The following is a 13949-nucleotide window of genomic DNA, read 5'->3' as shown; positions in this document are numbered from 1 at the left end:
TGAGTCTTGCTATATTGCCCAGGCTGCAGTGCAGTGGGGCATCTCGGCTCACTGCAACCTCTGTCTCCTGGGTTGAAGCGATTCTTGTGCCTCAGCCTCCCAAGTAGCTGAGATTACAGGTGCCCGCCACCATGGCCAGCTAATTTTTGTATTTTTAGTAGAGACAGGGTTTTACCATGTTGGCCAGGCTTGTCTCAAACTCCTGACCTCAGGTGATCTGCCCACCTTGGCCTCCCAAAGTGCTGGGATTACAGGCGTGAGCCACTGTGTCCAGCTGTGATGTTATCCTACGTTTTCTTCTGAAAGTTTTATAGTTTCACATTTCACATTTAAATCTATTTTTAATGGACATTGGTTTCACAAATAAACCATTTTACATTTTTTTTTAAAAATATTGTGTGAGATTTAGGTTAAGGTTCATTTCTTTTGCCTACGATGTTGAATTGTTCCAGCCTTATTTTGGGGGAAAGAAAAAAAAAACAAACTATCCTCCCTCCATTGAATTGTTTTTGCACTTTTGTTAAAAATCAATTGGGCCTATTTGTGTTGATCTATTTCTCGGTTCTCTATTCTGTTCCATTGATCTGTCTATTCCTCTGCCAATACCACAGTGTTTTCATTAATGCAGCTATATAGTAAGATTTAACAGTAGGTGGAATGATTCCTCACTCATGCTTGCTTTTTCCAATATTTTAGCTATTCTAAAATGCTCTAGTTTTGGCTATTCTAGCTCTATTCATGCTGACCACTTTATTGCACTCCTTATTCTTGCTTTTAAGGTTTTACCCATACCTAGTAGAGGTATGGGAGCCTGGAGAAAAAAGGGGAAAAAAGAAAGAATCATGAAGGAAAAAATAAATATTATACAACCACTACCCTAAAAGATTATTCATGTAATTTTTATCCAGCTTTTCTTCAGTGAAGTCCCAATTTCTCCATGAAAGGTTCTCTACTATTCCAGGCCATTGTAATGGCTCATTAACCACAAGTCATTTGTTTCCTTCTGTTAGATAATTGTAAATATCTTTTGTGTCAACTCATCAAGGGACAGGGTCCATGTATTAGACTTCCTTTTTTTTTTTTTTGAGACAGGGTATCACTCTGTTGCCCAGGATGGAGTGCAGTGACATGATCACAGTTCACTACAGCCTTAACCTCCTGGGCTGAAAGGATCCTCTCATCTCAGCCTCCCAAGTAGCTAAGACGACAGGCATGCACCACCACACGTGGCTGACCTTTTGTAGAGAAGAGGTTTTACCATGTTGCCCAGGTTGCTCTCAAACCCCTGAGCTGAAGTAACCTAGTAAATTAATTGGTGATTATTTATCTAATTATAGTTAACAACAGAGAGATCCTAGAAAAGCTAGATGAACAAGAGTAAAAATGAGCTAACTGCTCCTCTATTCCTAGTAACAGAATCATTATCTCATCAAACCTCAAGATTTTAAATCTAATTTCTTATGTACTGTTAAATTAAAGAATATATGTCACATCTAGGCCATTTTTCCCTTTTCTTGATAAGATGTCTTAGGTAAAGAGATCAGTGAATAGCAATTTATGGTGTTTTTTATTTCTGCCATTTGCCAATATCACCATTTATCTAAATTTTAGGGCTTTAGACATGATTTACCACTAACATACCATGTAGCTTTATTTGAAAAGTAAATGGCTCCAGCCAGGGCAACAGAGCAAGACTCTGCCTCAAAAAAATAAAAATGAAAAACAAAAAATACAGCTGCTTAATCCATGATTTTTAGTTACAATTTACAATAATCATAACCTGCCTAACCTCTGATCAAATGCCTGCTCCTTTGCTGAAATACCTGCATACAGTGTATACACAGATATATAAAGATATATATATCCATGCCTCAAAGGTTTCTTTGTTGGCTGTCTATGAGTTTAGGCCGTTTAAATAGTTTGCAACACATTATCATAGTAAATGTAATAAAATTATATGCAGGTTAGCTCATTCTTCTCTTACAAAATGCAGCAATTCATACATGCTACCACAACTTTGCAAAAACTTATTTACTTCGTGCCTCTCCAATTCTTCCACTGTACTGTAGGACTATAAGGCAGGTTAGGCAACAATTAGGAAAGCTGTAGAACCATTGGTCTCACAAGCTTTCATCCAGGTGGCCTCTGAAGAGATTTTCTCCAAACCCTCATCTGATGCTCTTGCAACTAAGTAGATGAACTGCTGTTCTCGAAATATACACATTAATAAGGCTCTTTATAGCTATACTCTTTTCACTTCTGTGTTTTATTATGGACTGCAATACTCACAATGCAATATATTAATATTAGTATAGCCCCTATCATTGACATTATCATTCCCATCAATCACAAAGAAACCTCCTACTGGATTAGCAAAAATTAAGAAAACTTAGCCAGGCACAGTGGCTCATACCTGTAATCCTAGCACTTTGGGAGGCTGAGGCAGGCAGATCACAAGGTCAGGAGATGGAGACCATCCTGGCCAACATGGTGAAACCCCATCTCTACTAAATATACAAAAATTAGCTGGGTATAGTGGCGCATGCCTATAATCCCAGCTACACAGGAGGCTGAGGCAGGAGAATCGCATGAACCAGGTAGTCAGAATTTGCAATGAGCCGAGATCATGCCACTGCACTCCAGCCTGGCAACAGAGCAAGACTCTGTCTCAAAAAACAAAAAATAAATAAAATAAGAAACCTTTTGGTTCTAGTGTTATGAGAACTAGGAGTAACCTGAACTCAGAAGTTGATTATGAGAGTATGAACTGATACATTCACTTTAGAAAGCATTCTAAAGATAAACACGTGCACGCCCAGCAATTACACTCCTGTATTTATATCCTCATGACATGAACACCAAAAGAGATGCAAACATATTTATAACAGCATTTTTCATAATACCAAAAAAATGCAACAACAACCCAAATGTTGATTACAAGACAACTGTGAGGCCCAGCATGGTGGATCATGCCTATAATCCTAGCACTTTGGGAGGCTAAGGTGGGCAGATCACCTGATGTCAGGAGTTCGAGACCAGCCTGGCCAACATGGTGAAATGCTGTCTCTACTAAAAATACAAAAATTAGCCAGGCATGGTGGTGGGCACCTGTAATGCCAGCTACTTGAAACAGGGGAATCGCTTGAACCTGGGAGGCAGAGGTTGTAGTGAGCTGAGACTGTGCCACCGAACTCCAGCCTGGTCAACAAGAGCGAAACTCTGTCTCAAAAAATTTTTTTAAAAAAAGACGATTGTGGTACATTCACACAATAGAATTTCATACACCAGTAAAAACCTAATGAAATACAGTTAAACATAAAACATGGATGAATCTCAGAAACCATGAATTTTAAAAAGGAAGTCACATAGAGCCATATGCAATAAACTATATTTGTACATTGCAAAGAAATCAGTAAAATGAAAAAAAAAAAGAAAACAAAAAAACCAGTAAAATGAAATATTACTATTTAGAAAAATAACAATGTAATTTTATTTATTTCGTTTTACTTTGAGACAGGGTCTCTTGCCCAGACGGAGGGCAGTGGCGCAATCATGGCTCACAACAGCCTTGACCTCCCAACTCAACCAATCCTCCCAAGTAGCTGGGACTATAGATGTGCACCTCCAAGCCCAACTAATTTATTTTTTTGTAGACAGAGGGTTTTGCTCTGTTGCCCAGGCTGGTCTCAAACTCCTGGGCTCAAGCAATCTTTCTACTTTGCCTCCCAAAGTGCTGGGATCACAGACATGAGCCACCACACCAGGTCCCATTGTAATTTTGAAAAGGAAAAATGTGCACAAGTACATTAATTGCAACACTGTGTATAACAGCAAAGGCATGGAACAAACCCAAGTGCCTATCAAAGATAGACTGGATTAAAAAAATGTGGCGCAATAAAGCAACACCCCTGTTCTCTCTCCCTCGTCCTCTTTCTCTTTCTTCCTCTCCTTCACTCTTTTTTTTTTCTTTCTTTCTTTCTTCTTCTTTTTTTTTTTTTTTTAGAAAAAAGAAAAGAAATCCCATGGCTATTCCTCACTGGGCCTGCCTGACCCCACCAGCTCACCCTACCTTTGCTATAACACCATAAGTTAAAATCATCTTCCCTTTACAGATGAGGAAACTGAGACACAGAGAGTCATGTGCTTTGTCCAGTACAGCCAGCTGGAATTTGAACCTGTCTCTGCCTGGCTCCCAAGCCCCACCTTCATGCCGCTACCCCCATCCCGACCCTCAAGAGGTGTCCCATGCAAAGGGACCCTGTGCAACCGTGGCCTCAAGTCCTTTCTCTGAGTCCCTCTTGCCACTGGTGTCCAGCCTGGTCGTGGTGTGAAATTCTTATAGAGCCAGCCCCTAGAGGCGACCCCGCCCCTCACAGAAAAAAAAAAAAAAAGAAGAAGAAGCCGAAACATTAGACACTGAATTGAAAAAAAAAAAAAAAAAATTGGCACATATACCGCCATGGAATCCTACACAGCCATAAGAAACAATGAGTTCATGTCCTTTGCAGGGACATGGATGAACCTGGAAACCGTCGTTCTCAGCAAACCAACACAAGAACAGAAAACCAAACCCACGTTCTCACGTGCTGAACAATGAGAACACATGGACACACGGAGGGGAACATTACACACTGGGGTCTGTTGAGGGGTGGGGGGCTAGGGGAGGGATTGCAGGGAGTGGGGAGGTTGGGGAGGGATAGCATTAGGAGAAATACCTAATGCAGGTGACAGGTGACGGGGGGATGGAGGCAGCAAACTACCATGGCATGTGTATACGTATGTAACAATCCTGCAAGATCTGCATATGTACCCCAGAACTTAAATTTTAAAAAAGAAAAGGAAAAATGTTTAAAACAGTTTAGTGGGAGTCAGAGAGATACACTGAGAAGTACATATTCAGCTTCAACAGGATGGGTAAAATTACAGTTCTTAAGTTTGGGAGTTCTTAAGTTTTGGCTTACTCATTTCATTAAGCTTTAAACATATATGTGTGTGTATGTGTTTTGAGTGTGTATCATCTAGAATCTCTGGAAAACATTCCAGCTAATCATAAGATGATATTCCTAATAACTAGGAAAAATGCCAAAGAATAAAACCACTTTATTATTGCTATTTGGTAACCTTTGCAGTAGGAAAATGACAGGTGCCTCAAACACTAAAGAAAAGGGTGGGCAAGGGAAGTGAGTGTGGCTAAAAAAGAGCAACATGAGGAATCCTTATAGTGATGAATATGTTCTTTATCTTGACTGTATCAATGTAAATATCCTGCTTATGATATTATACCATTGTTTCAAAAGATGTTACCATTGGGAGAAACTGGGTTAGGTGTATGTTAGATTTTTTTGTGTTATTTCTTCCAACTGCATGTAAATCTATAACTATTTCAAAATAGAAGATTACTTTTAAAAAACAACAGAAAAAAAGGTGCTTTTAGTCCTGGATATCTCCACGTTGGCACTACTGACATTTTGTAGCACCTGATTATTTCTTGTGGGTCTGCCCTGGGCATTGAAGGGTAGCATCCCTGGCCTCTATCCACTAAATGCCAGTAATGTGCCTCCATTTGTGACCACCAAAAATGTCTCCATACATTGCCAAATGTCCTCTCAAAATTGCCCCAGTTGAGAACCACTGCTTTAGTCACAAAAGCCAAGAAGAGATATGAAAATGTGTCTGATTGAAGAAGATGAACGAAGTATAACAACTAAATGCAATATTTGATCCTGGACTGAATCGTGTCCTGCAGGGTAAAGAATACTATAAAGGGCCAGGCCCGGTGGCTCATGCCTGTAATCCCAGCATTCCGGGAGCCCGAGGTGGGCAAATCACGAGGTCAGGAGATCGAGACCATCCTGGCTAACATGGTGAAAACCCGTCTCTACTAAAAATACAAAAATTAGCTGGGTGTGATGGTGCACACCAGTAGTCCCAGCTACTTCAGAGGCTGAGACAGGAGAATCATTTGAACTCAAGAGGTGAAGGTTGAAGTGAGAAGAGATCATGCCACTGCACTCCAGCCTGGGAGACAAAATAAAACAAAATAAAATATAATAAAATAAACTATAAAGAACATTATTATTCAATTAACAAAATTGAAATTAAATGGTAGATTAAATAAAAGTATTGTATGAATATTAAATATACCTAAGTCGGTAACTGTAGTGTACTTACGTAGGAGATTACTGCTATGCTTAGGAAATACATACTGAAGTATTTTTGGGAAAAGGATCATGATGTATGCAATCTAAAATCAAATGATCCCAACAAAAAATATAGAACGACATATACACGTGAATAGTATACATATATATATATATATATATATATCGGTATGTTTATGTATTTTATGTATATTGACATATATTTAGACATATATATATCTACGTAGTAGGTGAATCTGATTATAGGGTATGCAAGCATGTTCTCTGTAGTATATTTCTTGTAACTTTGCTGTATGTTTAAACTAACTACAAATCAGAAGGTGTGGAATTTTTTTAAGTGGGGAAAAAAAAAAGGTTTCATAAATCCTAAAGGCAGGTTTCACAGCAGCAGTACAGCATAAGTGAGAAATATCCCAAGAAGATAATGACTACCAATGGGATAAATTCCCACTTCAACCCCAGGATATTCATTGGAAACAACTATCTACCTTCAGCCTCTCTCTCTCTCCCTCCCTACTTTCCCTGAACAGTGTGGGACAGCAAATTAATCTATCCAATTTTTAATTCCAGGAAGTGACTCAATAAACCTACATCCCCACTCGATTTCTCCACAAATCACTGAGGCATCTTCATCCTCAACAATTAAGAAGCAAAATCGCGGAAAGCATACAAGTGTTTCTCAAAGAAAACCACTTATCCACTCAGCTGCAGAAGAATGTTAAGTGGACTAGAGAAGAGACAACACGGAATGTCTAGGAGGATTGAGTAAAAAGGAAGGACTAAAAAGAGATAAACCAGGAGCTAGTCCGAGAGAGGTAGAACGTGTCTGCCAGCAAGAAAAAAAGAATTCCAATGAGTGCGTGTGTGTCAGCGAGAGCGGGGTAGCTCACCTGGCTGTGGTAAGCAGAGGGTGCTGAGTGCCCACCAACTTCCGCACCTGCATAGCGATGTTGCTGAGCTCGTCGCTCAGCAGGCAGCGGAGGCTCATGAAGGACGTGGGGTACCCCACGATCTTCTCCGCCTCTGACACTACCTGTTTCCAGTGGGCCGGGGACTTGGAGGACTGACCACGCCAAGAGCCCACCGAGAAGATGGTGTCGAAGGACGGGGACCACCACAGGCGACGCGGGGAACCCGAGGCTCCAAGATAATGGGGCAAGCGGAACAGCAGCTGCCGAAGGTTCATGGTTTGAGTCTGGAAGGGTCTGGGACCTGGGGATATCCAGAGGTGGCGCGGGTAACAAACCAGGGGCAGAGGAGGAACTTGCAGTAACTAAAAGGAAGCGTCAACTATTGACCCTCAGAGGAGGGTGGCTTCCTGGAGCCGTGACCAGAAATGTACTTTAACTGCTGCTTTCTGCAGCCCAGGCTGGGCGAACTACAGGTCCAGCTCAGCACTGCTCCCGGCCACCCGGGGTAGAAACCACGGCCACTGCCTATGTAGAGAACGCCATATTAAACGTGTGGAATGCGGCCTGCCGTAAAGACGGAGGCGCGTTGTTAAGAATGCTCTCTGCTTTACGGCGTACCGGAGAACGCCCCCGAAAGGGCGGTGCTTTGGAGATGAACCCCGGAAGGCGAGGTTCAGCTCCTCCCACCCTCCCCTACCTGGCCAACGAAGATCGCTGGTGACGGGGATTAGCTGTGGGCTGCTAGTTGTCCCTCTGCCCACGGCGTCTGGCCCGAGTCTGGATTCATTAGAGTCCCCGGCGCCCAGCTCTGAGTGCCATGCCTAAGAATTGGTGTCACGAACAAGGGTCAGCCCCCGGCTCGTCCGCAAGGAAGGGCGTCGGGCGGAGGCGCCAGTGCCTCCCGGAAGCCTTTCGTCGCTGTCACCACCGGCCCCTGGCAGTGGCCGTGGCCGGACGTGAAGGCAGTCCCTCGGGCTGCAATGCCTCTTGGAGCTGGGGCCACGGCTCAGTGGTGAAACCCTAAGTCAGAGCGTGGGTTGAGCCCTCGTGCACTCAGAGCCCAATCAGACGAAAGGTGGCGTGGTGAGGCGGCAAGGGGTCCCAAGGAAAGTCCTCGGATCCAGCTTCGAATTACTGGCCTCCTCGCTGAGCCCTGGAAGAAACAGCGGTGCCTCCTTCCCAAGGGTGCGGAGAGGAAGAATGAAACGTTGCCTGCTCCCTGCGTCTCATCTTTTCTTTATGCCTATCCTGGAGTTCAGCTCCAGGATTCAAGACTATCGCTGACCGGAGTGCTTTTCACGTACTAGTTCATGTATTACTTTATTTAATCCTCAGACCAACCTCATTAAGTAGATAATATTAGTATTATCTGTGTTTTCTGTGAGGAAACCAAGGTGCAGTCGAGTCGTGTAAGTTGCCTAAGACCACGCTAGGCAGGGATGTGAGCCCAGACAATCTGGTTTCAGAATCCGTATTTTAACCGAAAGATTACACTGTCTAAATAATATACTCCCATCCACTATTTTCTCCTCATTGCTGAGAAGAAACAATAAACGTGATTATCTTTTCAGTAATGCTACCTATTGTTTTTTTCAACTGTGTCTAGGATCTTACATCCTTTTTTACCACCTAAAACAGGTGTTAACCCTTCTTAATAATAAAGGATATATTATCCATTTTTTACACTCTTAAAAATAGCTTGTTAAACTCTCTAAAACTTTTATTTTTTATTTATTTTTTGAGATGAGTCTTGCTCTGTCGCCCAGGCTGGAGTGCAGTGGCGGGTTCTCAGCTTACTGCAACCTCCATCTCCCAGGTTCGGCAATTCTTGTGCCTCAGCCTACCAAGTAGTTGAGACTACAGGCGCCCGCCACCATGCCCGGCTAATTTTTGTATTTTTAGTAGAGACGGGGGTTTCACCATGTTGGCTAGGCTGGTCTCGAACTGCTGACCTCAGGTGATCCTACCCCCCCACCCCCACCTCGCCAAAGTGCTGGAATTACAGGCGTGAGCTAACGCTCCCGGCCTTTCAGTATTTTTCAAATGAGCATCATGCATAATACTGAACCAGCCTCTTGAGCTACAAATAAAAATTGGGACTTAAAGAGTGGTTGTTCGCATTGCAAAACAAGATTATTTTCTCTACAAAAGATTTAGCTTCATACTCCCTTTAGCAAGTTTCCCTTGTGATTTAAATTTTTTATTTTATTTACAAAAATTCAGTTTAGGTATAACTTTTCAGGGGCACATTTTATTTAATGTGATGGTGATTATAAACACAGTCTATGCCCTCAAAGTAAGTAAGCTGAAGTTTGAAAATAATTCCTGTGAAAGAGATAAACTCTTGGCAACAAAATAACAGGTGTGTTAGTAGATGAAAATAAACATGGAGAGTGAGATACTTTACCATTCCAGAAAGTTCCAAGGCCAGAGCTTCTGGGTTATCCAAGGTGAAAGAAGTCATGAAAATACAAAGAGAAATCGAGACTAATGTGATATATTGTACACCTGAGGCTGTTCCTTAAGCCTCATAGTTCCTTAAGGATAGCTTTTCACGCAATTTCCTCAGTACCAATTCACAGCATGTACTTTATAATTTCTCTACAGAAGCCAAGTGCATTATTCTTTGGTCATACTCTATTAACCAAGTTTTTGATTATTCGTGGGACTTTGGGTCCCATTTACTTTAAATAATCAGCAGTTTCCTTTATACTTAAAGTTAAAAGGTTGTATTATACCTAATAATAATCAGTTTTTAGAAGGTTTTAAAATGGTATTTGTTCTTTAATCTCCCGGATAAATATGTAATTCCTTAGAGTCTTTATGATTAAAGAGATTTCTGAATTGCCAGTGATTTTTGGAGAAACAGGGAGGGGGAGTCTCTGTGATTCTGCCCTTCCCCTGCCACTGATAGTAGTCATTTTGAGGATGTTTATGAATGTGTACATAAAGAAGAATATAGCAGGATTTCTCAGCCTTGGCATTATTGGCATTTTGGACGAGATAATTTTTCGTTAGGGGAAATGGGAGAGTCCTGAATATTGTACGGTGTTTAGTAGCATTCCTGACCTCTACCTACTAGATGTTAGCAGTCCCCCTTTCCAAGTTGTGACAACCAGCTATGCCTCAAAACATTACCAAATGTCTGTCCCCTGGAGTGCTAAATTGCCCACTGCAGTACAGAGAAACGGGAGCTGCTGAAAGAAAAAAAGCAGTCTCCATCCATGACATTTACTCCTACAAAGCAGCAAAAGAAGAGGTCCTGGGTATGAGGAGCCCTGCAGGTTTGAGAGTGGTCACTCTACAATCTGTGGAAACTTTCAGTCACACTCAGGGACTTCCCCTTGGCATTGGAGTTGTTTTGGAGACCGCAAGCTGACAAAAAATGATCACAGTTCCTACTCCACCTTTTTCAGGATTTTGAGGCTTATACCAGTAGAACTCACTTACTGGCCGCTCTGCTGACCTTAGAAAGAAGTAAGGTCATATTTGATGTCCTTTTCTTTGGCTAGAAACCTGAGCCAACCTTGGAAAATACAAGGTCTTAACAAGGATGATGATGCTGTGGATGCTGGCATTTCCATGATTGGGTGAGTGGAAATAGATAGAGATATTGCAGCCAACCTCCTTCTGTCACCCTCAATACAATCACCTATTGTTTATCCTGAGAGAGTTCTTCCAAAGGCAGATGAAAGTATCGTGGTATATCTTGGGCCAAGGTGATAAAAGAAAACAAGTAATCAAACTAGCAAAAACCCAAAAGTTTGACCACCTACTTGGTTAGCAGGCTATGGAGATGGCACATGTTGCCATTGAGAATGCAGAAATGGTACACAGCAGTTATGGAAGGGAATTTGATAATCCCTAGCAAAATTACATATATATTTCCCTTTGCCCTAGAAACCCACTTCTAGGAATATATCCCAAAATATAAAATGTCTTATGCACAAGGTTATTCATTGCAGTATTATTTGTAATAGCAAAAGATTAGAAACCATCCAGGTAATCCCAAGTAAGAGACTGGTTGAACAAACTCGAGTAGATCTACACAGTGAAACTATGCAACGGTGAAAAGAATGAGGGCCATTTCTTTACACTGAGTTGAAATGATCTCCAGAATATATGTTAGTGTAAAAAGGAAAAAACCAAGGTGCAGAACAGTATATGTGCTTTTTTTTTGGTAAGATAGCTAAACTGCAAATACATACTTGCATATATTTGGAACAGGAGGAAACAGGTGGAGGAGACAGACATGGGAGCTACACTACTCTAAATATACCTTGGCTATATGGTTTTGATTTTAGAATCATGTATATGTTTTCCATTTTCAAAATACTTTTAAATCTAAAAGAAAAATGCAATTCCTAAAATTTGAAAACAAACTAATAATCTAACTGTATATTAAGTTGGTGGCATAACCACACCAAGTAAACAAATGACTTTAGAAAATTGTTTTCACTGTACAATCATAATAGAATATATGCTCAGGATATATAGAACTACAAAGATATCTTAAGCTTTAGTCAATAATCTTATTGCTGGTTGAAATGCAGATATTATAGTACTTTCAAACTATTCTTGTATATTATAGGTAAAAACAGTTATTAGAGTTTTTAGGAACAATGCTTTTCAGAGTAAGTAGAATCCATGTAATATTAAAGTTGAAGTATAAAGAATATGAACTTATGATTCCTTTACTTTAAAAAATGTATTTCTTATATCCCAATAAGAATTACTGGGGGGAAAAAGAAGCATTTTACTTCCTTTATCCCTTGGAAAGGCTTACAAGTAATGACAATCTTGTAGTGATTACTTATATTCGCATTCTACTCTTTCTTTTTGTGAGACAGAGTCTTACTCTGTCACGCAGGCTGGAGTGCAGTGGCACGATTTCAGCCCACCACAACCTCCGCCTCCTGGGTTCAAGCGATTCTTGTGCTTCAGCCTCCTGAGTAGCTGGGACTACAGGCACGTGCCATCACACCCGGCTAATTTTTTAATATTCTTAGTAGAGACAGGATTTTGCCATGTTGGCCAGGCTGGCCTCAAACTCCTGACCTCGGGTGATCCACCCACCTCAGCCTCCCAAAATGCTGGAATTACAGGTGTGAGCCACTGGGCCCAGCCACATTTTACTTTAAAAACATCATTTTCTTTGAAAAGAAACGAGGCTCTTTGGAGGAATGGCAGATTTTAGTCTGGGACAAGAAATGTGTATGATGAACCTTGAACATCTTGTGCCAGAAATCAAGGAAGCTATTAAAGTTCAAAGGGACAGGTCAGAGGCACAAAGGGATCCGCATCAAGGAGCTCCCACTGGCTGAAAAGCAGACAATCTGAGCACCCAAAGAGTAAGAACTACAACTGATTGGAATTCATTGATTACATACAAATCCATGAGTTTATTATGATATGTAACTAGGACAATACTCTGAATATTTGCAATGTAATGAAAGAATTGAGCATTTATCCTGCCTTTCCTGTGTGAATTATAGTTAGTGATGTCTTAGCCTGGCTTACCCCCTTGAAAGTTGAACCTGAGACAAGAGCTTACTTTTTAGGTAGTTTATTTTGGACAGTGACCTCAGGAAGCAGAAGTGGATGACTAGGGAGAGTGAAACAGAGAGAGTCAGTACAAGGGTGTTCTCTGGTTTGTCATCATTGTGGGCCATGAGGCCTTGAGCCATGTAGAATATAATTCATAATTGTCAGCTTGATGCAAGAAGAGAGCAGTTATTTATCAGCTCCCATCTCCCATCAATCCAAGTTTCCTCTTTGGGGCCTGTCCTCCCTTATACTTTTAAGCTGTCCTTTGTGAGTGCCAGGCAAATATCCCTCCTTTGTGGTGTCAGAGGAACTCAGGGACAGAAAATGAGATGTATGCGATGCAGATGAGGAGAGGTGCTCTCAGGTGACACCTGCAGGAACCAGGTTTCTGCATCAGTGGCCTTAGTAAAAGGTGGACTGAGAGGATGTCAAACAGGGAACAAGCCACTTCTAATGGGGTAGCCAGAGTCCCAGATTGATAAAGGAAAGTTCTACTTTATAAACATAATTCCATCAAATGAAAGAGAAGAGATAGAATTAGGAAATCACCATTTTACAGTTCCTCATGAATTATTTGGTTTAGGCAACAATTATCAAATGGGGGGCTGATGGGGAACTCTGCAATGAAGGTCTCAGGCTGACACCACCTGCAGCTGTTAATCAATCTCAGTGTCACTACGAGTGGGGAGTCTACCCATTTGTGCCTTCTGAAGTACAGTAGTACTTATGGAGTACACACCACCACCTAGGAAATATTTTAGCCAAAACAATTGAATCTAAATCTCATCAAGTCTTCAGGACTACCTTCCAATCTTCTAGAAACATAGGAGAGGTAGAAATAAGTAAAATGGCATCACAAGGAAGTCAATGGACAAATCCAGCCTGTGGGATAGTCTGCAAGCCAACTGCCTGGGTTTCTTCAACAGGAGAAGGGAGGAAGAAGAGAATAAAGGGACTCGCCTAGATTGAAACATTTTAAGAGGCAAAGCAAACCAAGTGTAATGTGTAGACCTTGTTTGAATTCTCATTCTGTTAAATGTAAGTTTTGAGACACTCAAAAGAAATTTTAATGTAGTTTTGATATACTAGGTATTGCAAAAGAGTTATTAATTTTACATGTGAATCTATAGAAAATTCTATATTTTTAAGTAATGCATTACTAATATATATAGGGATAAAATAGCACCATGCCAGGAATTTGCTTTAAGACACTTCAGGAAGAGAAACATAGATGAAAGAAGTATGTTAAAAATCTATAAAGTTGTTCTAGATTATGGGCATATGGTATTTGTTATAGTATTCTACTGTGTGTATTTATATATATATATAT

The 13949-nt window shown here is 41.0% G+C and overlaps 1 protein-coding gene across 6 annotated transcripts in view; it reads right to left on the bottom strand.

Annotated features, from left to right (window-relative positions):
• The window catches only part of PDSS2 (decaprenyl diphosphate synthase subunit 2), a 280873-nt gene extending 273221 nt beyond the window's left edge, over positions 1 to 7652 (bottom strand). For all 6 annotated transcript variants that reach the window (XM_017543745.2, XM_017543746.2, XM_017543749.2 and 3 more), the window contains exon 1: positions 7052 to 7652. In XM_017543745.2, the coding sequence (XP_017399234.1) occupies positions 7052 to 7347 (296 nt within the window). In that variant the 5' untranslated portion in view covers positions 7348 to 7652. The remainder of the gene's footprint in view (positions 1 to 7051) is intronic.
• Between the last annotated feature and the right edge of the window lie 6297 nt (positions 7653 to 13949).

This window comes from Cebus imitator, unplaced genomic scaffold (assembly GCF_001604975.1).
Source record: "Cebus imitator isolate Cc_AM_T3 unplaced genomic scaffold, Cebus_imitator-1.0 Scaffold160, whole genome shotgun sequence".
In the NCBI taxonomy this organism is placed as follows: Eukaryota; Metazoa; Chordata; class Mammalia; order Primates; family Cebidae; genus Cebus; species Cebus imitator.
This window is presented reverse-complemented; position numbering and strand designations above follow the sequence as displayed.